Here is a 27,212-nt window from a genome sequence, read left to right as displayed (position 1 = left end):
CTTCCCCCCTATTTCCCCTCCATTTCCCCTATGCTGGTTTACTTAAGAGTCCTTGCGTGCCATTTTTTTAAATAAAAAAAACTGACTAAAACATTTGCAAAAGTGGCTAAAACCTCAGCCTGATTTGCAGATTGAATTCCTTCTGTGACCCACGTTGTGTCCTGTAAAGTTGTTTCTTTTACTGGTCCAGGATGATGTAGGAAGTGGTAACCAGAAGATGTGTAGTTTTTTGAGAGAGAGAGAGGAAATGGTCGAGGGTTCAGAAGACCGGAGCCCAGAATCCAGAGGCTGATCAATTATTTACGGCACAAAATCAATCAGCAAGACAACTTTCTCTGGTTTAGAGGACAGCAGTCTGGTTGCGCCGCTCCTCGGTGGTTAGCAAGCTTGTTTACATGCACGAGAGTGACGGCGAATTGATGGGAGGAAGTTCAGACTTTAGATTTAACTTTAGATTTGGAGGAGATGTGAAGGATAAAGGATGTCTGAGGGGAAAGAAATCAAATTCAGAGAGTTTTTAAGCCTGATCTAACAAAAAGATTAGCCCGACAACATATTAGCCTTCAGCTGCAGAGCGGACGAAAGATTTCCAGGAATTATGATGAAGTGGAGGGAAAATGGAGAGAGACGTGAGGGGGGGAAATATGAGTATGAGGGCACCAGGAGCAACAGCAGAGAGTCAGAGAGGGTGAGACAAATGGCAGAAGTAATATAAGAATATTGCAGAGCAGGAGGAAGAGCTCAAGAAAGTGTAACATGAGCGAAAGAGGGGTTGACAATGTGAAGGTGCGCCTGTTCTTTTTGATAAACCTCCGTTTCTGCACCACGATTTTGATCTCTTGCAGAGCGTGTACAGATTCCCCAGCTTCTAAAGGGCTGCGGTGCAAGATTTGGTGACTCGCAATGGTAAAAACACTGATTACAGGAAGCAAACGTGCTCTCCAACCCCCCTTTCAGCAGTATCCTGGGGATTTTCATGAAGACATTTGAGACACACTTTTTTAAAATCTCTCACAATATTCATTACAGCCCGATGATGAAGGAAGAGTAGAAGGTGGGGAGAGAGTGATTAGACAGGAGTGAGAGATTGGAAAGAAGCATGTTGTTCTGAGAAGAAGAGAACCGCCCACATATGTAATAAAATGCAGCAAACGTTTGGCTGGCAGCGCTTTCGCTCATCAGAACCTTCGGCGTTATTGCTGAGTGGCCCGAAGAGGACGCAGTGGTTGTGCTTATGCTGCCGTTTTCTGCCACCATCTGCCCTCAGATGTACATAAATCTAATGTCTGCTGCCGATGCACGTGTTTAATTAAGAAAGGCCCCCACCTCCCTTTAAGGTGCAGGCATGAGCCAAAACGCAGCGCTGGCAGAAACCCGATGAACAGCAAAAGCAGATAAGATGGAAATCAAAGGAGCCTTCGGCTCGTCTCAGAACCTCCTCCCGGAGCAGTGCTGGAGGCATTTGGCAGGAATTTCGGTTCGTAGATACGTGTGCCATAAATCGGCAGTGATCAGGTTTGAATTACAGTGTATTTGAACTTTTTGGGGCATTTTTAGCACTTTGCACTCTCGCAGAAATTCAGCAGCAAGTCCCAGGCCGCTCCGCTCTTTATTCCCTCTATTGTGACGCGTTTAGGCGGAGCGGGACCGCTGTGATGAGACGTCAGCGATATGACCACGCAGCTGTGGCTCCCCATTCCTCTTTTCCTCCTCCCTTTGTCGGCGGCGGCCACATTTCAACAGGGAAGCTGCACAAGGCGTCGCCGGGACACACTGTTTCAGCAAATGGCAGCCCGCCCCGCCGCGACTGCTCGGGTCCTTTGGTGTGACGCGGAGTCGTCAGCCCCCGATGCAGCACAGCTCGTCCCTGTCCTATTTCTCCGCGGCGCTCCAGAAATACACCCCGTCAGAATATTCGAACGCCGCCGAGGCGGCTTGACTTCTGAGCGAGCGTCAGAGGGTTCGCTCTGACCACCACCACATCCACATCGCCGCCGTGAATGTGCAAAAACATTCACGGAGGGAGGCAGGAGAGGCGAGGCGGTGGTGGTGGTGGTTGGGGGGGGGGGACAAGGTGGGGAGCAATGGGAGAAGACGGGCTGTTTTATTGCCTCCCAAAAAATCTGAAAGTTGCTGGGTGAGAGATGAGGAGGAGGGGGAACGGGGGAGGACCCGAGGGGAGGGAAGGTAAAATAGGAGGGTGTGGGAGGCGGGGCCAAATGTTTCCGATGACGGGCGTCGTGCGGGAGTTTATCTGCATTGCTGTACTACAGCGGCACACTGGCGACGTCAGCATAAACCCCCCCTCGCTATGCAGATCCTGAACATCCTCCGTCGTAACCTCATGCGCGACGTCTACGAGAGGGCGTGTAAAGAATGACGAGATTAACACGTGTGGGCAGTCCGTGGTCGGTGCCCATGTACGGCGAATAAATCCTCCAAATTGAAATGACAAACTGCTGCATAAAGGTCAGACACAGGCAATGAGTTTAATCGGCCTCATTACTTCTAAAAAGAACAGCCGGAAACATTTTTTGGGGGGGGCCGCCGCCCATCACTCTCGGACTCTCTGTAGATTAAATTCAACCACGGCTGAAACCATCACCCAAGTCGGGCTGTTCTGTTGGGGCAATAGTGGAGCAGACCTGTTGATCCAATCTCTGAGCCCCCCCCCCCCCCTCCGCCTGTGTAATAATCAGGCCTTATTTATTGAATATGCTGAGCTTGCACTTTCACAGTCAGCTCCAGGCTCCTCAGATTTACTCCCCTAGCATCTCTGACTAATGTGTGTGTTCTTCAGCAAATGTTGGTTTCTCCAGTTTGTTTTCACCACATTTCCGCTCCGGGCTCCCATCTTCTGTTGCTCTACCAGATGTTCCATCTTTAGAGCGCGCCCTACCACTAAAACTTCTAACGTGACAAGAGCGGCCAACACGTAGCCTGCGTTGGTGTGTGCTTTATTGCAGCCTGGCTATCACTGTCTCTCAGCTCCGCCTCAGCAGCTGCGCCGTCTGGCCTTAATTAATAAGGCAAAAGAGGGATTTTATACGCCTCATTTCTGTCCATAAGCCAATGACTACCTGTCTGTCGTGGTTGTGTTTTCTGGTTTGTGGGGGTCTGTCAGCAGAATAAAGGAAAGCCCTGCTGTAAATCTTGTTTCTCTCTGTCTTCCAGACAGGCCAGATGAATCCCATGACACAGCTGTACTACAAGAAGGTGAGCGAACAGTGTGTGTGTGTGTGTGTGTGTGTGTGTGTGTGTGCGCGTGTGTGTGTGTGTGTGTGTGTGTGTGTGTGTGTGTGAGTGCATTCTTGTACTTTCTATATATTGAGTTCCAAAAGCCACATTCTACTAGCAAATTGAGGACTTTTTCTTGGAAAGTGAGGACATTTTGGCTTGTCCTCACAACCTCAAAAGAGTGTTTGAGGGTTAAGATCTGGTTTTGGTGTTTAGGTTTGGGTTTAGGTTAGGGTGGGGGTTAAGGGGTTAGTTGGGATGGTTAGAGTTTAGGTTAGGATCTGGTTAGGGTTAGGGTTCAATATGCCAAACAGGTCCTCATGAAGAAGAACAAGAATGTGTGTGTGTGTGGGGGGGGGTTCTATTTTCTTAAATATTGTGTGTTTTCAGGCGATATACTCGCCGTACCGCGACCGCATCCCACTTCAGATCGTCCGGGCTGAGGTGGAGCTGTCTGCAGAAGAGAGGGCCTACCTCACCGCCGTGGAGAAGGGTAACACTCCTGCACCTTCACCTTTTTCATGAGTTTTTGGGATGTCCAGGCACCCAGATGGCTCTCTCGAAAGTGTCGCAAACCACCTTTACCCTCCCTCAGGGGACTACGCCGGTGTCAAACATGCCTTGCGGGAGGCAGAGGTGTACTACAACATAGACGTGAACTGCCTGGACCCGCTGGGGCGGAGCGCGCTCCTCATCGCCATCGAGAATGAGAACCTGGAGATCATGGAGCTCCTGCTGGACCACGGCATCCACACGGGCGACGCCCTGCTCTACGCCATCAGGAAGGAGGTGGTGGGCGCCGTGGAGCTGCTGCTGTCGCACAGGAGGCCGAGCGGCGAGAAACAGGTCTGCATCCACGTGTGGAGAAGGAGAACACGGCGTGGATCTGTGTTATTGCACGTGTGTGCGTGTGTGTGAGAGAGAGATAATGAGTTTTACCGCCATTCCTCCGAACGCTCGCTGCCACGTTCCTTTGAGAGGTCGAACATTAAACAGCTCATTGTGTAGACACTGTGAAATAGGATTTTAAGACAGTTTATTTGTCTGCACACTGCAGCGTGTGTGTGTGTGTGTGTGTGGGGGGGGGGGGGGGTGTCACAGTCCAGGCAGGCGGCAAGCAAAGGAGGAGGAGGAGAAGGTGAGAAGACACGGGGCGGTGGGAGGAGGGTGCAAGGGGAAAAGTGAAGATGAGAGGAACTTCTGGCTGCTACACGATTTCTCGGACAGAGATTTTAAGGGTTCCTGTCACTATGACAACCAACCCTCGGCTGAAGGAGGGATTTGCGGGAAGGATGCGTTCTCCTCCGTGTCGGCCGGGGGACGGGAGCGCACGCACCACTTCTCCTTTTTTCTCATTTATTATCGGCACGTCGACACAGAGCGTCAACTCCAAACAAAGAGCGCCGATTGGTGGGAAAGCCGCTGTAACGCTTCGGGATGGAGGTCAGATGAGGCGAAAGAGCGAGGAGGAGCGTTGGGAGACACTGACGCGGGAAAGGGGGGCTGATGGGGTGGGGGGGGGACGTGACAGACGGACGGACGCACTCTGCTTCATTCTCCCTCAGAGAGATGAAAGGGTCCACTCCTCCTTTGCTCCCTCTTCTTCCTCCAGACTGCTTCCCCTGTCCTTCTGAAGTGTGTGTGTGTGTGTGTGTGTGTGTGTGTGTGTGTGTGTGTGTGTGTGTGTGTGTGTGTGTGTGTGTGTGTGGAGATTACACACCATATGCTTCATAAGGCCTTTTTATTTTTTAACACTTGGAGGGAACAATCGGCAAACATTTGGTGTTGGTTCATGTGATTTCCTCCCTGAAGCAATCTGTCATGAGAGATCAGACGTTGAAGTTTTTGTCATCCTTTAATTCTCCCGTAAAGCCGCGGCTTCCTGGATATTTGTCTTGACTCGGTTGTTCTAATCCCGCCTTCCTCTCTGTGGGCGGAGCGGCTTCTCGGTAGGAGAAGAAGTCATTTAGTGTGTAAAATGACTTTTGCGCTGTTTTAAATGCCTGTTTTTAGCAAAAACAAGCTAACTGGCTAAGGAAAGGTGTTACAGTTGTAAAACAGAGGCTTAAGGTAGAGTTCTATACAGTACTGACTAAAGTACTGTATAGAACTGACGTCTGCTTTGAAATATACAGTGAAATCGACCTCTGGCTTTGATGATAATGGACCACCTGCGTTTTAACTGTACCAAAATATTATTTTATGGTTATTTTTGCTGTTTTGGCAGCTGCTGCTAACTGGAGTAAACGAGGGTTTTAACGAGGTGACATTTATTGTTGGGAGCATTAATTCAGTTCTGTTTAATCCCACTGAAGTGACTTTAATTCGATCCACGCTTTATGATTTCATAAAAAGCTTCAGTGAAGGTTTTTTTTTTTTTTTGCTCATAAAAGGAGGGATTACTCGGCTGATATTGGATTGTCTTCTCTGACGGAAGCGTTTCATTGAGTGTGTTTTTCCTCCCTAAGGTTCCCTCATTGATGATGGACAGCCAGTTTTCAGAATTCACCCCAGACATAACTCCCATCATGCTCGCTGCTCACACCAACAATTATGAAATCATCAAGCTCCTCGTACAGCGGAAGGTGATCAACTCTCCCCTCTTTTGTCCACATTATGGTCACCAAAGGCTCATTTGCTGAGAGATATATGTGTTTTTTTGGGGGGGGGGTCATAGGTCACCATTCCTAGACCACACCAGATCCGATGCGACTGTGTTGAGTGTGTGTCCAGTTCAGAGGTCGGTAATTTCGTTGTTTGTTTGGTTGTTTTTTTTTGCTTTGATCTTTGATGGTTTTGATGTTAATCAGGAAAGATTCTCCTTCTGTTACTGAAGGTGGACAGTTTGCGACACTCGCGCTCTCGGCTCAACATCTATAAGGCCCTGGCCTCCCCGTCGCTCATCGCGCTGTCCAGCGAGGATCCCATCCTCACGGCTTTCAGATTGGGTTGGGAACTCAAAGAGCTCAGTAAGGTGGGGCCCTCTTGGTTACGCTCGCCTCGTCTCTGAAACGATAAAAACGATACAAACGCCCCTTCCTCCTTCCTCCTCAGGTGGAGAACGAGTTTCGGCAGGAGTACGAGGAGCTGTCGCAACAATGCAAGCGCTTTGCCAAAGACCTTCTGGACCAGGCCAGGAGTTCCAGAGAACTGGAAACCATACTGAACCACCGAGACGACCAGAGCGAGGAGCTGGACCCCAGGCAGTGTCACAACCTGGCAAAGCTCAAACTGGCCATCAAATACCACCAAAAAGAGGTACCGGCGGATATTCATAACCATTTTTCCAGCCATTCGAGGTTAACAGACGAGAACCTTCTGCCCTAGTTCCAGCTATTACAACTTAATATATGTGCTCGCATGCAAAATCCCGCAGAGCGACATTCCCTCATCTTTGTGGGATTGAAGGGCTTTGTGTCACTTCTCCTGGGACCTGTCAGCGGGAGAGGCAGGATGGTGTACGCAGCAGAAACTACGGGAGCGTGGAAAGAAAGAGTGAAGGCAGGTTAGCGGAAGAGTTAGCGGGATGAAAGGGGAAGATGGATGGCGCGGAGGGAAAGCGCGGGAGATAATGAGCTGCGGCGTCTGTGATCTGAGGAGCAACAAAACACAAAATAGGGATTTAATGGGACAGAAAGAGAAGGATGGAGAGCTGGAGGGGGAGCGGGAGAGAGATTAGATGGGATAAAGTTAGCGAACGCTGAGAAAACCCCGGGGTCTTTTCCACCCTGTCCGTCCGTATGCCAGTTCCCCACTGCAGCTCTGTGCAGCAGAGGGATCCTGCCAGACCCATCTGAGGGGAGACGAGCGATGGTGCAGAGACAGGCGGGGAGATAAGAGGTGAAGTGCTTGCTCTCAGTCAGGAAGCAGAGGTGACGCAAGGAAAGACCGGAGGAACCCGGATACTAGATAAGGAGAGCTTGGTGGACTGGTGTCCGATGTTCAAGGATTTCTAGTTAGAGGGTCTTTTTAGTGCCGCGTATTTGGGGTTTTTAGCATAGCGCAGAAAAGTCATGAATAATACAACCTCGGCTTGAGGCAAAGCGGGTTTAACGTGTTTTCTTGCGCGTGAAGCAGACGGAATCCACCTTGAAGAACTGCGATTCTTGTAAACGCCCCAAAATTATGGCCTGGGCACTGCTAAAGTGCGAGGAAACAAGCACCACGTTCCAGATGTCACAGGCTAACATGTTAGCGCTCTAAACGATGCCCGGGGAAGTGTTGACCCACAGTCGAAGATTTGAGACTTCCGGACGGGAGAGAGGATAAAGATGAGGCTCATTACGGTGGATCAGAAGACCCAAATCTGCTCCCTGGGCCCCGCGTGTCAGTGACGGAGGTTATTATTTAGCGCACGGCGCCGTTTACACATTTGCGTTTACATCGGCGAGTTAAGACCTTTAATGGGTGGTTAAGTGAGTGTGATCTCCTCGTGCATCAGAAATGTTTCTGTGAAGGCTGCCGGATGGCGGGCGCGCTGCCTGGAACGCCGGCGTGTTTGCGCTTCTTCTCAGAGTAAATACGCTCTTATCCCGGCCGAAAGAAACACTTTCGAAGGCTTAAAGGCTGCAGACGGCAGATGCTCTGACGCGTGATGAGGGAGAGGCGGGGAAAGACCATACGGTGGGAGGTCGGCCTCTGCCGGGAGATCGGTTGGTCAGTTCAGACGTCCGCAGTCAAGCCGGCCTCACCGCGGCCTCCGCCCCCCCCCCCCCCCCCCATCCGTCAGTGTAGCAGCTCCTCACCTGGGTGGGGAGCCTGTGATCTTACAGGCAACTTGTGGTCTGGGGACAGGAGGATACAGACGGGCCGTCTGGACGCCATGACAACCGTCAAGGAAGCATTAGCGCGTCCAGATGTCCTGGAGATGTGTGCGCATGGAGACGCGTGCGTGCTGCTTATGTAAGCTGCAATGTTCTGCAGTCTCTCCCCACCCCTGCTGCCCCCCCCCCCCCCGACACCCCCTTCCCCTCCTCTCCTCCCTCCGTCTCTGTCTCTGTCCACAAATTCATGATACGGCTCCTCCATTGCATGTCGTCCTTCTATCGTGAGCGTGCAGGTGAGAGAGGGCTGTCAATAATGGTCAAAGCATATCAGGTCTCCAATGTGATTTCTGTGTTTGTCGAGGATCGATAGATGCTGGACACGCATACACACGCGTGCGCGCACGTGCGCCATCCATGCCTTTTTAACCTTGCATGTGTCTCCAAGGAAACCAATTCCTCCATCTGACCGGTCCTCCGTCCCTTAGGTCTTCTGACGCTTTCCACATTTCTTCCTCTATCTGTCTCCTCCTCCTCCTCCTCCTTCTCTTCCTCCTTCTCTTCCTCTTCTCTCCTGGATTTCATCCTGGATTACTGTACATGAAATTCCAAACTCAGCAATTTTGCTTGAATCTCATTTAGTTGCTCCCCGGTGGGTAAATTGGGCGTAAACACACCACAGGTTGCCCAGCTTCGAGGTGCTCTCCGTAAACCCGAAGCCTGTTCTGTTTTCTGTTTGTTCCTAAGGCCCACAGACTGCCAGGATACCAGGTGCATTTGTATTTAGTCCGGAGGGTGCGAAGAAAATGAAGCAAGGTTCAGTCGGGTCACGTCTCGCAGCCATCAGCCTTGTTTGGCTGCGGGTTTTGCTCGACGTTTCTGCTCTTATTGACCCCAGAAATTCAAGCCAAGCCTGCAACAACATGCTAACCCCCCTGTGGATACCTGGACAGATCTCTGGTCATTTACTGCTCCGGTGCAGGAGCCAGAGAATTACGCTTTATACACATGTGCGGCACAACTGAATGCAGCTTTGGAGCGAAAGTGAAACCCCCCGAGGTAAACAGACGACCTGCTTTTGATTCAACACAGAAACACTCACACACGCGCTGCTGCGCAAACCAAACCTGTGGTGGAGAAGGCTTCCATGCACGGGGGGGGGGGGAGTCAAAAGGGAAGGGTGCAGATGACCGGCTCGGTATTGGATTTCATTCATTTAAAGAAAAAAGAGGCAGTAGAAACATTTGTGATGAATTTTGTGTCAAGACAAGGAAACAGCACGAGAAGAAGCGAAACCAGAGAGAACTGCAGCAGGGCTGCAGAATTAGAGAGGAATCGAGAAAATGGCTGACAATAAAAGGGGGAATGCGGCGGAATGTAGATGAACTGGGGGGATGTGTGTGTGTGTGTGTGTGTGTGTTGGGGGGTATTTGATAAATGACAGCAATCAAAGAGGAATGGTTTTTGGAGAAGAAGTGGGTGTAGGTGAAATAACGGCAGATGGACAAAGTCAGAGATACATTACACAACAGAACGAAGATGAGCTCCTCCCCTTTTTCAACAGGAACATTCTGTAATTTGATGATGTCTCAAAGCTGCTGCGAGCTCCAGATTCAGATGTAAAATGGGTCTACGCACAGCAGCCAACAATAGACCACTTTAAAGGCAGGAATCGTGTAGCCGCTTCCCGCTGTGTTTGGATCTGGGAATTCAGAGTCACTAATGGGTGCCCTAGCGTTAGCTACATGGCTAACCAAACTAGCGGGAAGTGTGTAACACTCATCTGAAAGCAATGAAGAGGCAGGAGTCACTGCTGGCATCTAAAAATATTCTTTCAGGCTTTTTTACCTGTTTCCTCGTTGTTCTCGATCCATCTCTTCCCCTCAGCTGACCTGCAGATCAGAGCAGTCGTTTAACAGAAAAACTTTAGCTCCTTTTCACCACTTTAGCCTGCATTTAACCCACAATAAAACCCCTGAATCTTTAATGTGTTGTTTGCGTGTTTGAATCATTTAAATGCCTTTTTTCATCTGCGGACCTGCGATACCTTCAACCCGCTAAATTAAACATGAACTGCCGTCTCAATAATGAATGTCGGGCATGTGTGTTTGCAAACATTTGTCCTCTGGATGTCACCATATTTGTTTGCTTTTATTAAGTATTTCACGTTGGCGGCAGAATAATGTGCAAACAGTCATTTTTGTCATTTGCATTTCTTAAATAAGGGGATCTTTTAATTATTAGGAATCATAGTTAAGTAGACTTTAAGGCTAATGTTGGCTGTGGGTAGCTAGCTAAGAGCAAATGGCACAGCAATATGGGAAACTGAAAGGGTAAATGTTAGAGCACCAACATTAACTTTTCTGATATTTACATATAAATCATAAGGCCTATGCATTGCCTGATGCATATCTCCTGATTCTATAATGCTTTGTTTAGCATTGAGGAAAGATTTCATCAGAGCTCAGCAGAATTGAATCAACCGGTGCTGCAGCTTAGCATATTTCTTAGTTTAGTGGTCATGGCAGAATGCCCTGCAATTGAATTAACTGGAAAGTAGAAAGTATCAGATCGTGCTTTAAGGTCTGTGGCTGACTGAAATGTGGGATGGTACCATGCGACAGTGAGCTGATCCATTAGAGATATGGACAGTTTGATTAGAGAAGATGAGGGGAATGCACCCGTTGATCATAGTCTGAGCATAGAAGCGCTTCTAAATTCATTATGATGCGCGCTATTGTGGAGGTGCACGAGGGGGGAACCTCTTTCCTCAATAGGCCCGTCACATTCGCTCAGCCCCCAGAGCTGCAGTGCAGAGGTAATCACAGAAACGCTGTGTCCTTGACGACAGTTTAGGGCTAATACATCAACCCTGGCGAGCACTCACGGCATTAGCGGGACCTTTTAAAGAATGCTAATAATGTTTGAGCTTGACTTTAAAGTGTATCTTGGAAGAAACAGTCGAGTGCACGGACCTGTGCTGACTTCCTGTTTGAAGCCGCGGTGCTAACTAGCCATTTAAATTGGGTCTTTGCCCCTCTTGATGCCAAGGATGTGTGTAAACACGGGAACTGGCGCAGCAGCGACGCCTGACAAATTCAGCCGGTTAGCATCAGATTCTGCTCACAAGACTGAATAACTCCCTCTTATCTCTTCAGATTTAATGAAAAGCTGGCTGTACCGTCTCCGGTGTGCAGCCATTGTGCCTGTGCAGGAGTTCCCTGAACAATATCTGAAATGCAAATGTCAGTCACGGGGAGCCATCGCCAGGATCTTGTGTTGTTGTTTTTTTTTCATTTAGAACCATTTCCTTGTCTTTGGCGGCTCAGTCCCCTGCTGCACTGTCTACGTTAGACATTAAAAATACTCCGGTCTCCGAAGGCCTCATCCCAGCGCAGCATGAATCCAGACCAAAGAACCACTTCCTGAATAGTTCAGCAGCACAGCTGACATCTATGCAGCTATTTTCTTGATCCGCATCCAGCGCTTTCTGAATTATCCCTGCGTGTTTTGTCATTTTTAAACGCCAGATTTCCTGTGACATCCTGTCCTGCTTGTTGTTACTGTCGGCGTGTGGGTGTTAAATTCTCTTTTCCGTGCAGGGTCTGGAGGCAAATAATCCCACTGCAACATGAAAGCTGTTAAACTTCTGACGAGAAGTTAATTAAAATGTTCAGATCTGGACTTTAATCTACATACTGTTCATAACCTGTAATAATCTACATACACCCAGAGCCTGGCCTAGTCTGGCAACTTAATGTCCCAAAATACCAGTACAGCCGTTCACACGCCCCACTGGGAGCTCGGGGTTCGCCCACCTGGCGCTCTCTGATTGGCCGCAGAGCCCACCTGGTGGCGTCCGAGGAGTGAGGACGAGCGACGAAGAGCAGCGTCTGATGGGCGGGAACGGAGGACGAGGGGAAGGAGCCGGCTGCTGTAGTTTAGAGGTGCTCAAAGATCGGCTCCTTCATTATCATGCGGCTGCCATGGCAACAGGAAACCCAAACTGGAGCTGAGCGAGAGGAAGAAAATGAAGAGGAGGAGAGGAGAATGGAAAGAGTGGAATAAAGGAGGGAGACAGGCAGGTCTGGAGGAACGTAGAGAAGCCTGAACGCTGCAGCGAGGAGCCACCTTGGTTTGACTTCCACTGCTCCCCCCCCCCCCCCCCGACCCCCCACTGTTCCTTCATCTATTCAATTAAATCCTCTTGTTCTTCTCTATTCGATACACTATTGTTACACACCGGTCCAAGTCCAGGACGGCGTTCTGCCGCTGCTGCGCGCATGTTTCTGCGCCTCAGGAAGGGACCGCGCAAATGAAACGTGGCAGGATCAATTATTCATGAAACACGTGTAATGAAACAAGGACGTGTGGAGAAACGCTGCCAACGCCAAATGTTCAAAGCGGCGTCTGAGCATCGCATATGATTGACAGGCCCGAGTTGACCGCCTGAATGTTTCTGGCGCCGCTTGTGCGCCGCGTCTTCAGCCAGAACCTACAGGAGCAACAGACACGGTGGGGGTGACGAGAGAAAAGAGATCAGTAGGATTGAAAGACATGAAGATGAAAGGAAAACAAAGACACGATTGGAGGATGAAAGCGAGAAAACTGGGAGGAAATTAACAGAGGACCCAGCTGGTTTTGAGGGATTGGGGGGGGGCGAGTGTGATGTGTTGTCGGTTGTATTTTCCTTATTCAACGTCCTTTTTCCTTTATCTCCACTCCCTCTCATTTCAGTTTGTGGCTCAGCCCAACTGCCAGCAGCTGCTGGCCACACTGTGGTACGACGGCTTCCCGGGCTGGAGGAGACGGCACTGGGCCGTCAAACTGGTCACCTGCTTCATCATCGGCCTGCTGTTTCCTGTCTTCTCTCTGGTACAGATGGGGGGGGGGGGGGGAGTATAAGTTTAGGAGGAAGAAAGGTGAGGAGAGGAATTAAAAGAGGTGAAGAATTAAAGGAGTGATGGGACCAGACATTAAAGGAAGGGAGGAAGCTAAACTACTCCGTCTGCCTCAAAGTAAATTTGTTACTAGGGAGTTAAAGGCTGCTGTTGCTAGGAAACGGTGGCTCGACAACAACGGTCGGCCTGAGAAACAAACAAGAAATTGATTTCATTAATAAGGGGATATTAAGGAGCAACACGTAGCAACCGCACAGTTAGCTAGCGGTGCGACGATAACAAACATCTCATTGCTTGTCAGATCTACCTGCTGGCTCCGAAGAGCGCTCTGGGAAACTTCATCAAGAAGCCCTTCATCAAGTTCATCTGTCACACCGCGTCCTACCTGACCTTCCTCTTCCTGCTGCTGCTAGCCTCGCAGCACATCGCTCGCACCAACCTGCACATGCAAGGGCCCCCGCCCACCGTGGTGGAGTGGATGATTCTGCCCTGGGTGCTGGGTACGTAGCTGCCACACTTTGAAGATAAAAGTAGCCTACAATGCATTGTGGGCGGGGCTTGACACATTGCAGCCCTCTGATTGGTTAAAAGTTTTCCTTCCAGAATTCCATCTCCACCTGCAAAACGTCAAGAAATGATTGCGTTTGCCGGTCCTACTTCTTGTTTTAGGTGTTTCTTTCTCGCGGGTGTGTATTTGCGTGGGAGGGGGGCTGATCATCCGGAGGTGGTAGTTTGTGTAGGCGTGCGTGGAGATGCGTAGCTGTAAACATTACATCTGCGGCGCCACATTCTGCCTCCACTCATGCTAACGTGCCTCTCGTCTGAGCTTTAATGCGCCCTGAATAAAAAGACTCCAAAATATGTGTAAATGATTCAGAATAAACTCCGCCTTTGTCTGAACTCAGTCCTACAGATGCATCGACTCTCTGCTTTGCGCCCAGAGCTGCTGCCAAAATGAAATATTCAAGCGGGGCAGTCGAGCAAACAGGAACCGCTGATGGATGACACTGATGCGCTCACACATGCGTGACCGCGGCGTTGGATGTAAATAACTGGTGTGTGCGTGTGTTTCAGGGTTCATCTGGGCAGAGATCAAGGAGATGTGGGACGGTGGATTCACGGAGTACATCCACGACTGGTGGAACCTGATGGACTTTGCCATGAACTCGCTGTACCTGGCCACAATATCGCTGAAGATCGTGGCCTACGTGAAGGTAAAGATGGCCGCCGCGGTTATGCAACGGTGTATCATCCGGCCACCTTTAACCTTTGAAGCAGCGGTGCTGCGGCGCCGGACAGGAGGTGGACGAGCTCCGCCAGTGCAGTTGTGCGACGGATTTCAGTTAACTTTCCGTCCCTGCCTTTCGAAACGGGAAGGTTTGCCTTTTTTTTTTTTTTAAGAGCGACGGGTGAAATGGCGGCGCTGCACGCCAGACGGCCTGGCCATCTGCAGCAGCTGTGAGTCACTGGTGGTGGTGCATGTTCCTCCTACGCAGGTCCCAGACACCCACTTATACAGTATAAACACATGCAGATTTATTTTTCATATCAGCATTTAAAATCCTCCAATGAAAGCCGGGACGTTGAAAAAAAAGTGAAGCTAGACGGAGAAAAAGCACCTATAAATTAATGAGAGTGCATCCGCATGTGTGTTTCGGGATGTTCGCCGGTGTGTGTGTGTGTGTGGGGTGAATGTTAATAGCAGCGGAGTTAACAAGACAGACGTCCTGCGAAAGTCTAACGGATGAATTTGAAATGAAAAGCAAGCCATGCATGAGACAACCGAGGCGGAGGGGCACAGACGTATGAATAAAGCAAAAGAAGAAGAACAGAGGGGAGGATGGAGAAAGTGACGTGTCAGCGATAGAGAAAGGTGTGGAATGTTGGATGATGAGGGATGAAGAGGGATTCCTGCAAAGAGGAAACTGTGAAATCTACTGAAAGGCGAGGGAGCGGCAGCCTCGCGGAGGGATCTTCTGGAGGTTTTGCAGAGTTTGTCATGATTTTCTTTGTTAAAGGGCCACATTGTGCACGTGATAATGGAGTCATGAGTCTAGCTGCACATTGGGCAACAATAAATGTTACGTTGAACCACAAATCACTCGCGAAGCAAGTGTCCATTCGGAAGAGACTTACGGACTCATTACGGCTCTGAAACAAGCTAAGCTAGGCTAATTTCTTCATTATCCCTCCCTCTCCTCCTCACGTGCTTCTTAACTTGCCTTTTCTACCCTCCAGTACAACTCTTCCCGTCCAAGGGAAGAGTGGGAGATGTGGCATCCGACCTTGATAGCCGAGGCTCTGTTCGCCATCGCCAACATCTTCAGCTCCCTCAGACTCATCTCCCTCTTCACAGCCAACTCCCACCTCGGGCCCCTGCAGATCTCACTGGGAAGGATGCTGCTGGACATCCTCAAGTTTCTCTTCATCTACTGTCTGGTGAGAGTTCTTCCATCCGCCTGTGTTCTTCTTGGCATTAAGTTCTTCTGTGTTTGCTAAATGCATCACCGATAACGCAGCCGTATCGGTGACCTTCACTGCTGGACCAAGGACATCGCGGGACTGTTTCATTACATTCAGAGCTGATTAACTCCCTCTCAGGGGAACCTGCAACACGTTCCACAGAGGAACCGTTAACTCCCCAAAGTCCTAAAATCAATCCCAAAGAGCCCGCGGCACAGAACCCACAGTGCTTTGAGTAACGCGACCGTGTTCACGTCTGGTTTGACAATAAAGCTGTGTTTTAAAATGCCCCCGAGCAGCAGAGGGTCAATGCTTGCAGAATTAGAATACCTCACATAGCAGTTGCAGTCATTACACGTTGGGGATGGTCTCATTAATCGTCTCCAGCTAATGTCTCCTTTTATAGGTGCTGCTGGCGTTTGCTAACGGCCTGAACCAGCTGTATTTCTACTACGAGACCAAGGCCTCAGAGGAACACAACAACTGCAAGGGAATCCGCTGTGAGAGGCAGAACAACGCCTTCTCCACGTGAGTGCATCCACACCACGCTGAGAAAAGAGAAAAAAACACCTCAGGAAAAGGCCGAATTCTCTGGATAAAGCATTTCAGGACGGTTCGATGCGTAGCTAAAAAAAACTTGCTACACACAGACAGGTTGACATTAAAGGAAGCAGTATTTCTGTTCCACATTTATGAGTTCAAAACTATCAGTTTCCATTAGCCTTAGCTAACATGGTTTCCTAGCAAAGGAGCAGCATATACGTTAATGTTGTAGATCTCTATTCACTGGACAAGTTTTAACCAGTTTTGTCTTCTGTGTTTATGCGTATAGACTTCCGATACAAACATCTTGATCTGTATCGGATGTCATCGCGGACTGTCCCAGCAGTGCACGTGGGCTCTGACAATTGAAATGTTCTCGTACGCGGGCCGCTGCTCCACACACGCTCCCCCAGGAAACTGGGGGCACTGGACTTGCTTTTACATGAGCCACTTGGAATCATTGCGGCTCAAGTTTATCTCCCGGCGGGTGCAGAGCGAAGGCGCGCTGTTTGCTTTAGATATTGGCTTTATCACGTTGCGATTGATTCGAGCGAAGGTACGCGGGAGTCGAGGCGACTGTTGTGAAAGAAACACCCGAGTCGGCCATGAATGATAAAGAGCCTCCATCCCAGCAGCCTGCTGCTGGCTCGTAGCGCGTAGAAGCCACATCCGACTCGTGCTGGTGCCGAACATGTGACCCATCGCCATGGTGACGCCCCAGCCACGAGTTTGCCGTCCCTCTTTACGTTTCCTAATGGTTCTGTGACATCGTTCCCTGGTCCTGCGCCTGCTTTCACCAACAGGCCCACCTCACAGACGGAGACAGCGACCACCAAAAACCTCGTCCACCCATAAATATTTAACGCGGCACAAATAGAAATAACACCCCACAGACAGAAGCCCTCTCTCCCGCCCACTCTGCCAATTGTTGCTTCATCAAAAATTCAATAGCCAGCGCCGTCGCCGAGGCTGTCGCACAATCAGGCGACAGATCAGAGCGGGGGAGGGGGGGACAAGCCGAGCTGAAATGGCGAGGAAAAGGGGGAAAATATCGCATTTGTTCACAGCAATCGTGCACGAGAGCGGTCCAAATCGTCTCCCTCTACTGGTGGGCTGCGTTATATCTTCGCCTCTCCCTCTTCCCCCTCAGGCTATTTGAGACGCTCCAGTCTCTGTTCTGGTCCATATTCGGGCTGTTAAACCTGTACGTCACCAACGTCAAGGCCCGGCACGAGTTCACTGAGTTCATCGGGGCGACCATGTTCGGCACGTACAACGTCATCTCGCTGGTGGTTCTGCTCAACATGCTCATCGCCATGATGAACAACTCCTACCAGCTGATTGCGGTAAGTCACCGCAGGAACCGCCTCCAGAACCCGTGAACTCCGTCCGACCCGTCTTCTCGCTCACCCCTTCGCCCCCGCAGGACCACGCCGACATCGAGTGGAAGTTCGCTCGCACCAAGCTGTGGATGAGCTACTTCGACGAGGGCGGGACGCTGCCTCCCCCGTTCAACATCGTCCCCAGCCCCAAGTCCGTCTGGTACCTGCTGATGTGGCTCCACAACAAGCTGTGCAGGAGGGGGCCGCTGGGGGACGACACGCACAAATGCGAAAATCTCCGAGAATTCACGGTGAGAGCTTCCAAATGAGCTCGCGTGGCGTTCCCGGCCGCGACTGTAAAGGCGGAAAGAAGTTTCAAAGTGATTGGCAACAAAAAAGTTCCTTATTCATGACTCAGCAAATTGAATCTTTGTGTGATTCAGCTCGATCTCCGCGGAACGTTTGTCTTGGTTGTTTCTTTAGCGTCGTCTGCCCCCTCGGAGAGGAGCGGCATCCCGCTCGCAAATCAAATCAGGCCTGGCTTTGAATCCGATGCGCTGCGACAGGGCAGCTGAGCAGCTACATGCTCCGTCCGGAAACAACGTTAGGAGAGTTGCGTTTCATTTAGCGGCACGTGCATGGTCGCAGGTGCACGTGTGTTTACATCTGCGGGTCAGTTTGAATCTGGAGAAGAACAACCGGGATATCAGAGGGTCCTTGTGGGATTTTAAAGGACATACGATGTCTGACAGGTTGTATGAGTCAGGTGGCGTTCCCGACGAAACGCCCGGTGGGATGTCGGAAGCATCGGTAGACAGGGCGGGGGAAAAAGTCTGTCGCCGCCGCTAAACTTGAGTGGATAAGAAAAGCTGTGTGACACTAAAACAGAGGAACATAATCATGGACGGGATCAGCCGGAGTGGAAGAGGACGCGTCGTCCAGCCTGTTTCGGAATAACTGGATTATACAGAGAGACGGCATCAGCTGAGTGAGCGCAGGATCGGTGAATAAAGAGCACGGCGAGAGGGCTGACACACACATGTGCACGCACACACACACACACAGGCACTGCAGCTGCCATCACCTCAGCTGAAATCAGCTGAGTTATATAAGCCCACCAGCCCACATAGGTTTACTGAGCCACACGGATCTAAAGTGTGTGCACGCACGCACGCGCGAGTGTGCTTCCGTGAAAAAGCGAGAGAGAGAAATTAAAAGCACAGATGGGGTCAGAACAGTGTGAAACGTGATGAAAGGGAAATCAAGACCGAGGTAAAGACGGCCCCAAAACGCACAGACTCAAGTATGAAGCCGACCTGATTACCGCCGACAGTTCACCCTGACGGTAAAACGACCACCTCGGAACGCCCGTTTCACCGGGCGTCGCCATCGGAGGCGAGACTTCAGGTGCTGTTCAGCTGTCCGGGTTTATGAAACAGCAGGAATCCGGTTGTCTGAGCGGAATGAAAGGATGAGTGCTTCCATAAATCACACCAGATAATGGAGTAGATTGTTCCCCGCTCGCCTCTTTTTTTTTATCACACTCACTCCAGATTGGATTGTTTCGGTCCATTTTTATTTACCGTGGGACTCCACATCAGCGCCTAACAGCTGGAACGCCCTTTGTTTTAGTTTTTTTTTAACTGTATTTCCTGCAAGTTTGATCTGATTATTTCTCTTTGCAGGAACGCCATGCCGACAGTCTGATCCAGAATCAGCACTACCAGGTCTGTCTGGCACACACACTTAGTTCTGTGTATTTTCTGCAGCAGGTCCAAAGTGATGATGATCCTTTTTGAAGGACCAGGCTGCAGTCGGTGTTTCACTGATCAGTGGAGAGAGTTGGCAAAGAAAAAGGCAAAATGCAAATTTAACTGGTGGATTGGGGAAACTGCAGTGAATGGCCCTTATCTCTCCCAGAACAATGGGCCATGTGGTTTTACAGGCCTCCCAACACTGAATTCAACGATTCTGACGTTATATAAAGCAAATGAACATCCGGTTTGTTTATGCTGCCCCCTAATGGCGAAGCTCTTTGAGGTGGCATAAAGCCTTATGAAGGTTCGATGTCTTCGTGGGTGCATCCTTGCACCTCTGTGCGCTGCAGTTTTGAATGTAGATTTTAAAAGGACAGTTGTCCTGATATTTGGACTCCAGAGCTGCAGGATTATATCAGCGCAGCAGCAGCCGAGTTTACAAATGTGGGGACGTCAATAACGTGCTTGGTGACACTGATCGGCGCTTTGATATCTCTCCATGTTTTAGGGGTTGTTTGTCAGAATGTGTGTGTATGTGTGTGTGTGTGTGTGTGTTTTGGCAGTTGTGGGCACTGACAGCATGCCAGACCGTCCTAGTTGGCAGTGACAGGTGTTAACTGTGGGAGGAAGCAGTGTGTTAATGGATGTGTGTGTGTGTGTGTGTGTGTGTGTACTGTACAGTGTGTCAGGGTTTGACTTGCCTCCCACCAAGCACCAAATGTTGGTGAAATTTGTCTGTGCTCTTTAAATCAATCAGTGTCACCGGCTGATTATTTAACGTGGCAACGATGCTTCATAAGTCGGTGGAATTATTTATCTCTTTTTTTGACAGACTGGCAGCTGAAAACATGATAAAATGACATTTTCTTTGTGTGTCCCACGTTGCCTTCGCTGTCTCTTAATCAGGGTTGATCACTTTTATGCTTTTTTTGTTTTATTGCATTTATCATGATTCATCACAAATTAACGTGTGAAATTCAATCTCTGGCAACATGTCGCCAACAGGAAGTGATTCGGAACCTGGTGAAGAGGTACGTAGCGGCCATGATACGCAGCGCCAAGACAGACGAGGGACTGACAGAGGAGAACTTCAAGGTGAGCATCAGCGGCTAACTAGATGCTAGCAAGTACATCTTTATATGGGTTTATTTTACACAAATATAGGTAGGTAGGTATGCTAAAGCTCATCAGTGGCAAATGCCTTGACCTGTGATGGATTCTGAGCTGTTTGAGCAGCTGAGACTGTTACCCATGATGCCTCAGGAGCCCAGAGTGAGCTTTAAAGTGCAGGAACATCAGGTGCACACTCGTACACTTGCCAGCGTGCCAGCGCCGTATCTACAGCGGCCACTGTTGCAGGATCGAACGGTTAAAATGCTCGACTGGCATCAGGTGCATGTTGGAGCAAATCAGTGTTTCGCTGGCTGAAGATTCAAGCCACGTGATCCGTGTTTGTCTCCCACATGGTGAGCACCAGGGAGGGGGGAGGAGGTGTGTGTGAACTTTACACCAAAGCTACAGGCTGTTATTCGAGTGGCGCATGAGTGAACCGTGAACTCTAAATTAGTGTTCCACTCCCAGAGTCCTTCGTGCCTGATTACCATGATGTCCCAACCATAAATGCTGCATTTGTGAATACAGCATTGGAGCATATGGCAAGTGTGGAGATGGTGATGAGCGGAAACAACCACTAGCATGTGTGAACATGCTAAGCAGAAACTGTCCTGCTGTTTGCTGCAGACAACCACGCAGAAACTCTTGATCTTGTTCTCTGGAGCTCCTGTGTAAATACAGCACTAGCTCTTTTAAAACCTCCTCATTTTTCTTTATTCATGTGAACAGGAAAAAATTTGCCCCGTTCGCTGACTTGGTGACTTCACCACCATCCTCGCAAGTCCTTACCCTCCACTTCAATCAATCAATCAATCTTTATTTATATAGCGTCTTATACAATCAAAATTGTTTCAAGGCGCTTTCCAGAATCCCAGAGCCTGACCCCAGACAAGCAACAGTGGCAAGGAAAAACTCCCCTTTAACAGGAAGAAACCTTGAGCAGGACCAGGCTCATGTAGGGGGACCCTCCTGCTGATGGCCGGCTGGGTAAAGAGAGAGGAGAGGTGGGAGGACAGGTAGAGGATAGGATAGGTAGGAGAGGAGAGGGGTAGAGGAGAGGAGAGGTAGAGTGAAGGGGAGGTAGAGGAGAGGAGAAGGAGGAGGAGGGGAAAGAGGAGAGGGAGAGGAAAAGGAGAAGGAGAGGAGAGGAGAGGGAGAGGAGAGGCACAGAGCACAGAAACACACTTACCCCCCCTCCTTCTAGAGATTGAACCTCTCATTCAGGCGGGGGTCTAGTGTCCTCCCCCGTCGTCACCTACAACTTCATTTTGTTCAATTTGATCCAGTTTTCATAGCTGTACATTCATTGAATCGTCTGTTTTTTTCCCCAGGAGCTCAAGCAGGACATCTCCAGCTTCCGCTACGAGGTCCTGGATCTCCTTGGAAACCGCCGTCCGCCTCGACGACATTACTCGTCATCCAGTGAGACGGCGAGGGAAGATGGTGCCATGGCCATGGAGGATGAAAGCGAGTCAGGTGACAGTTGTGGAGGTGGGGTCCAGAAGACCAAGGGTGTGACCTTCATGACGCCACTGGAGGATGAATCAAAGCCATCGCCAAAGCTTGGCGTGTCGGCTTTGGTGCGCTCCATCTCTGGGATGACCCAGGCAGAAAAAGGCAGTGATGATGGAGACGAGGAGCTGGAGGAGGATATCAGGTGGGGGCAAGAGGAGGAGGAAGAAGAGGGGAAACCAAAGAGCAACGGGCTAAAAATTATCCCGCCATCTTCTGCCAAAGTCCTGTCCTCCCCATCGTCATCGCTGTCCTCATCGCTGTCATCCTCGCTGGCTCGTACAAGGAGTCGCCTGCAGCGCCTCTCAACTCCGGGAGGGAAAACAGACTCCTTCAAACGCTTGTCCTACCTATTCTCACGATCCAAGCGCAAAGCCCCACCTGTGCCTCTTCCTCTACAGTCGCCATCCTCCTACACCATTTCCGACGGGTTGCTCCGCCCCCTGGGAAGCCACAGCCACTCTGATTTCAGACTCAGTGACGTAACCAGAAGCGAGACTCACCTAAATGAGGTGGGCCGCTCTGGCGACGTCGCCATTCCTTCATATTCACCTCTGAGAACAAATGGACGGGATACACTCTTGACTCTGCCCCTTCCTCCCCCGTGCCCCTGCCAATCCCTGCACTGTGCTTCCAACATGTCCGAGTCCAGCTCACGCCTCCTGGACTCCAGTGAAGATGTTTTCCAGGGTGGAGGCGTGGGAGGAGCCGGACAGGTCGGCATGGACGTGGGAAGGGTAAGAGAGGGGATGATGATGGGAGGCTGGGTCGGACCATGTGAGGATGTCTTAGAGGACAGCTGTGAGGTCATAGAGGACTCTGTCACCACACAGCTATAGGAGGGACAGACACTCAAGACTATTTTTTGGCTGAAGTTAGAGAGTTGGAGTTAGAGAAGTGGAGAGAGAGGAGGCAGTGGAGAATGTAAGGATAGATATTGGAGGACTGGATCTCTTGCCTTGCCTTGGTTCCATGGTTACTCTTCCATGCAAGGACAGGTGTTTATCAAGACAGATTTGCATGGATCAGTTACTGCATTTTCAAAGATATCTCCCGTTATCGAAGGCTGATTATTAGAAAGAATCAGGGAACTACCCAAGCTATGAGGTAGGGCACTAATGAATTCAAATTCAGTCCAGCTTTATTTATGTTGTCGGTTGCAAGCAAATCTTCACAGAAATGCAGAACCTGGGTAAACAGCAGTGGCAAGGAAAACCAGGAGGAAGTAACAGGCGGAAGCCTTGAGCAGGACCCGACTCATATTGGTTGACCCTTGGCATTGTCTCTCAGCATAGGGTGTTAGAATAAACCAATAAAATGACACAAAAGCAGCCGGCATACTACGTCAGGCTAGCTCTCCAGGTGTGTTGGTAAGATAATCAGAAAAAAAGCCCCATCAGGAATTAGCTCGTGAGCTTGAAATTATAATTGGAGGAATTGCATCACACTAAGTAATATGATGGTTCAATTCTGTCTTTTTAAGCATCGGCCTTCTTTAAGAAGATTTTTGTTTTTACCTTTCTTCTGGAAGATCCTGACGCGCATTACTCTGGAACATACGTAGCCAAAGCGACTCTTCAGAAGTGACATATCATTAAAAGTCCCCGTTTGGTTTTTAACAAACGACGCAGCGTTTCCCTTTAACACACTCTGAATCCGGAGTTTTTAAAAAGATGTGTTCCACTTCCGAAGGAAAAAAAGCGACTGAAAAAGGAATAAGGTCCTCTTGAACAGTGGATTTGGATTTAACCGGGAATAACTTGGAAGCGCTTCACTGCTGATGATAGCCTGCAACCTCTCTCTCTGCATCAGCAAGGGCCAAGGAACTTTGTTTTATCCTAATAACAGTTATACTAGTAATAATAATGATAATAACGCTAATAATAATAGTAATTAGGACTAGTCTGGGTCCTAAAAACTGTCTTTGCTTCTGTTTGAGTTGCCTACGATACCCTGGCTTCTCGTTCTGCTCTTCCTTAATAAGTACACTTTAAAACTACTGAAAACTTATAGTAATTTATTGCGAGGAGGGATGAAGGATGCATGAACAGGCTGGTCTCCGGAATAAACCTGGAATGTATCGCATTGCGAGGAGGCGGGAAGGGGAAGATGGCGTGGAGGAGCTGGGAGTGACCTGGGAAACGATCCTAACGCACGGTTAGGACGGTTTAAAGGAAAATGACGTGGGATCCAATGGGAGAAGGTCGAGATGGGGATTACCTCTTTTGTCTGGGAAATCTTTTTAAAGGGGAAATTTCTGCGGAATTTCATCACTGTTCATGAGTCGCGGTTTCAATAGGCGGTCATGAGCCGGCAGCCGCTGATATCTGGTGAGAGCACAGCTGCCAGGAATGGGGAGAAGTTCTGCATGTTTGAGCAATCTAGAAAAAAACTGTTACTCTCTGCACACACTCGGAATATCTGCTGGTGTGATGAGTTGCTTCCGGTCAGATCTTTTACCTTCCGTTTATTTATTTTTCCTCCCACCGTCCTCACTCTCAATTATTCCCCGCATGACATTTTCTTCCCTTTTTCAAAACCCTCCAAATAGAGAATTCCCTCCAGTTGCCCCTGGGTGCAACCTCCCCAACACCTGGCGCGACTGCAACCCCTTGACGAAACCCCCTCGGTGAATCCTAAAATGTCAGGTTGTAACCATGGAGACCTGCTCAACATTCCGTAACCACAAAGTTTCCTCCGGAGCTGCAAGGCACAGGCAAACTCAGTCATTGGCGTGACGCCTCCAGCATAAACTGATAATGTTGACGTGGCCTGTTTGGATAACGCTTGATTTGAACCATTATGCTAACCACACAACTCTGAGTCCTGGTAGTTAGCATCGTATTAGCATAATAATGTGACTTATCTTTCACTCTCTGAATCCTCAGGGCCACAGTTAGATGCAATTTTAGTCACCAAATTTTAAAAAAAAACACAGCACTTACAGAGCAAATTGGACACATGAAATGCACGAAACTTCATAACAATGAAATAGATTCACATTTGAATCATCTTCCTACCTGCTCAGGGATTCGTTAAATCCACGTATCATTGCATAGCACCTGTATCGACAGAAGCCGACCACACAGATTGTCGAAGTGAACAGTAAAAACTTGCTTTGTTTGCACAGTCCAAGCAAAGTGATCAGAACGGCACACCGGGTTACCTACATCCATAATCAATTATATTTATCAATTATTCTAAAGCGCACTTTACACTGACATTAATACAACTATCTACAAAACAGATATAGAGAAACACTTGCAACAATTTGTGTGTGTGTGTGTGTGTGTGAAAGGTATTATTGATCCTGCCAGAAACCATAACAGAATTGTCTTGACGTGTTTTAAAAGTAAAACTGTACATTTTGCATGTGCGTTTAGAGAAGGAAGTTATACTCAGTTGAGACTCAACACACACATACAGTACATGTATTTGTGTGCTTGTGGGGACTTATACGGGCAAAATGAATTTCCCAGCTCCTTACCCTAACCATCCCACCCTAACCCTAACCTAAACCCAATCCTAACCTCAACCTTAAAACCGTGTATTAACCCCTAAACAGTCCTTTGAAGTTGTGAGGACCAGCCAAAATGTCCTCACATTTCTCATAAAATAGTTTGGTACTCAGTATGTAGCAAATACCAACACACACACACACACACACACACACAGCAGTGATAGTATTCATTCTCCCTCTTAAGAATCAAGGTCACCACCCCCGTCCATGAGCGTAGACTGAAAAATCCATCAACACACAGACACAAATGCTCTGTCATAAGATACAGTTGCAGTTCTAGAAACACAAAGCGTCTCTGCGCTGACGTGCTGCAAGACCAGACGAGACCCAAATCGGGAAAAAGTAATTCAACTAATGGATTCAAACTGTAGCATTAGCCGACGTGGGTGTACACCTGATGTCAGCTGGTTCTTGGCTGTAACATGCAGTAGTTTGGCGTAGCCGCTCATCACACCAGCACAGACGGCAGGATTCAGGTTCCCATCTCAACCTCTCGAAGAGCTTTAAGAACTAACGTTATTTTATCTTTGTTTTTAGGGATTCCCACAGGAATGAATGTATGACTGTGTTATTTTTCTAGAAGCGGACAGCTCGCGCACGTTGTTCACTCTTTAATAAAGGCATCCTTAGAAAACTGGACCGTTGTCAGGCTGTTTCTTTGACTTGTTTAATGCCCACAGATCAGGTGGATGTGGGCCGGAACCTCTATCAGGCTGGTTCGCGATGCGTCCACGATGTTCGGATCATCATCACAACACTGGCGAGGTCCCCTACAGTACCCAGGATGCTTTTAGTGAACACGCTTCTGTCACTTTGGTCTTTGTTTATATTCACATTTGAGCGCATAAACTGCTGAAAGTTGCGTCTTTTCATGCCGAGTGGAGAGCGAGAGGCCTTTTCAACGACCTGCTATATCCCCTGAATGTGTGATTGTAATTATCATTATTACTGTTGTTATTTCACTCAAGGAACAGCTGAAAGAGAGAGAGGGATGAGAGTTTTAACAAAGCTCTCGTTCGCCCGGTGTGTGGGCCGCACTGCCGAATAAAAAGCTGCTTTCATCGCTCTCACTCTCTTTCTGCATCAACCTCCCCTCCACCAACTCAGTGTCAAGTTCTGCTATGAGACACACAACAGCATGTGTGTGTGTGTGTGAGAGAGAGAATGGCTGTCCTTTTGCCAGGCAGCAGTAAACTAAAGCACCTCTCAGAAAAAAGTGGACTTTTATTGAACATGGTGAAACACACTTATCCCACAATGAAATCCCTCTTTCTCTCTCTCTCTCTCTCTCTCCCTCTCTCTCCTACACAAACGCACATTTTGTAAAGATACAAACTCCTGCAGGAGAATATGTGGAGGTCATCATGAGACGTATCCCTGCGCTTGACGAAATTCTTTCCCTCAGACTTTTTCCGGTGTTTAAGATAGAGGTTTGCATTTCTTCTTGTTGAGGTAATAGAACTAATACATTCACCTAAGATCATATCAAAGATCCATCCTGTGAGTGGCTTGTTTTTTTTACCTGTCCAGTTTGGAGCCCCTGCGGGGAGGGGTCAGCTAATTGGCTTGTGGGCTATTATTGCGAAGCATTCTTATTTACATTTAGTTAAGTATTAGTGGGATTATCAATAAAGAGTGACAAAGTTATTTTTAGAATATTTAAAATGATGTGGCAACGCAACGTTATCAGAAAAATACAGAACAACGGTAAAGAAATGGAGGTGGGGGAGCTAGACTGCAAAACGGGTTTCGGAGAAATTCTGAGCTGAATATCAAGCCTTGAAAACTGAGAAGATAATATAACTCGATGGTGCATAGAGCCTTTGCCTGAAACTAAAATAGAAAAAGAAGAAAGTGGGGCTTTTCTATTTCCGGCTGCACAAAAGATAAAAAACGACAAAGGCGGAGAAGACAAAAAGATGAATTGAATGCGGGAGAGGTTTGGCTGAGTGCACCAAAAGGATGAAGCAGCTGATTCTTCTGTTCATCTCTGTTCCTTCTCACCCTTCACATCAATGACTCTTTTTCCCCAACACTTGGTAACAGAAAACAAGTCAATAGTGTGACAGCAGTTTCTGACT

The 27,212-nt window shown here is 48.9% G+C and overlaps 1 protein-coding gene across 1 annotated transcript in view; it reads left to right on the top strand.

The window, feature by feature from the left end:
• The window catches only part of trpc5a (transient receptor potential cation channel, subfamily C, member 5a), a 45,869-nt gene extending 20,101 nt beyond the window's left edge, over positions 1-25,768 (top strand). The window contains exons 2-18 of the mRNA XM_029839644.1: positions 3,175-3,216; positions 3,628-3,730; positions 3,833-4,083; positions 5,706-5,822; positions 5,915-5,977; positions 6,074-6,211; positions 6,292-6,495; positions 12,738-12,875; positions 13,203-13,401; positions 13,976-14,115; positions 15,140-15,340; positions 15,771-15,892; positions 17,058-17,253; positions 17,334-17,540; positions 18,915-18,956; positions 19,992-20,081; positions 21,431-25,768. Of these exons, the coding sequence (XP_029695504.1) occupies positions 3,184-3,216; positions 3,628-3,730; positions 3,833-4,083; positions 5,706-5,822; positions 5,915-5,977; positions 6,074-6,211; positions 6,292-6,495; positions 12,738-12,875; positions 13,203-13,401; positions 13,976-14,115; positions 15,140-15,340; positions 15,771-15,892; positions 17,058-17,253; positions 17,334-17,540; positions 18,915-18,956; positions 19,992-20,081; positions 21,431-22,450 (3,264 nt within the window). The 5' untranslated portion in view covers positions 3,175-3,183 and the 3' untranslated portion in view covers positions 22,451-25,768. The remainder of the gene's footprint in view (positions 1-3,174; positions 3,217-3,627; positions 3,731-3,832; positions 4,084-5,705; positions 5,823-5,914; positions 5,978-6,073; positions 6,212-6,291; positions 6,496-12,737; positions 12,876-13,202; positions 13,402-13,975; positions 14,116-15,139; positions 15,341-15,770; positions 15,893-17,057; positions 17,254-17,333; positions 17,541-18,914; positions 18,957-19,991; positions 20,082-21,430) is intronic.
• Positions 25,769-27,212: the final 1,444 nt, after the last annotated feature.

This window comes from Takifugu rubripes, chromosome 8, assembly GCF_901000725.2.
Source record: "Takifugu rubripes chromosome 8, fTakRub1.2, whole genome shotgun sequence".
NCBI lineage: Eukaryota > Metazoa > Chordata > Actinopteri > Tetraodontiformes > Tetraodontidae > Takifugu > Takifugu rubripes.
This window is presented reverse-complemented; position numbering and strand designations above follow the sequence as displayed.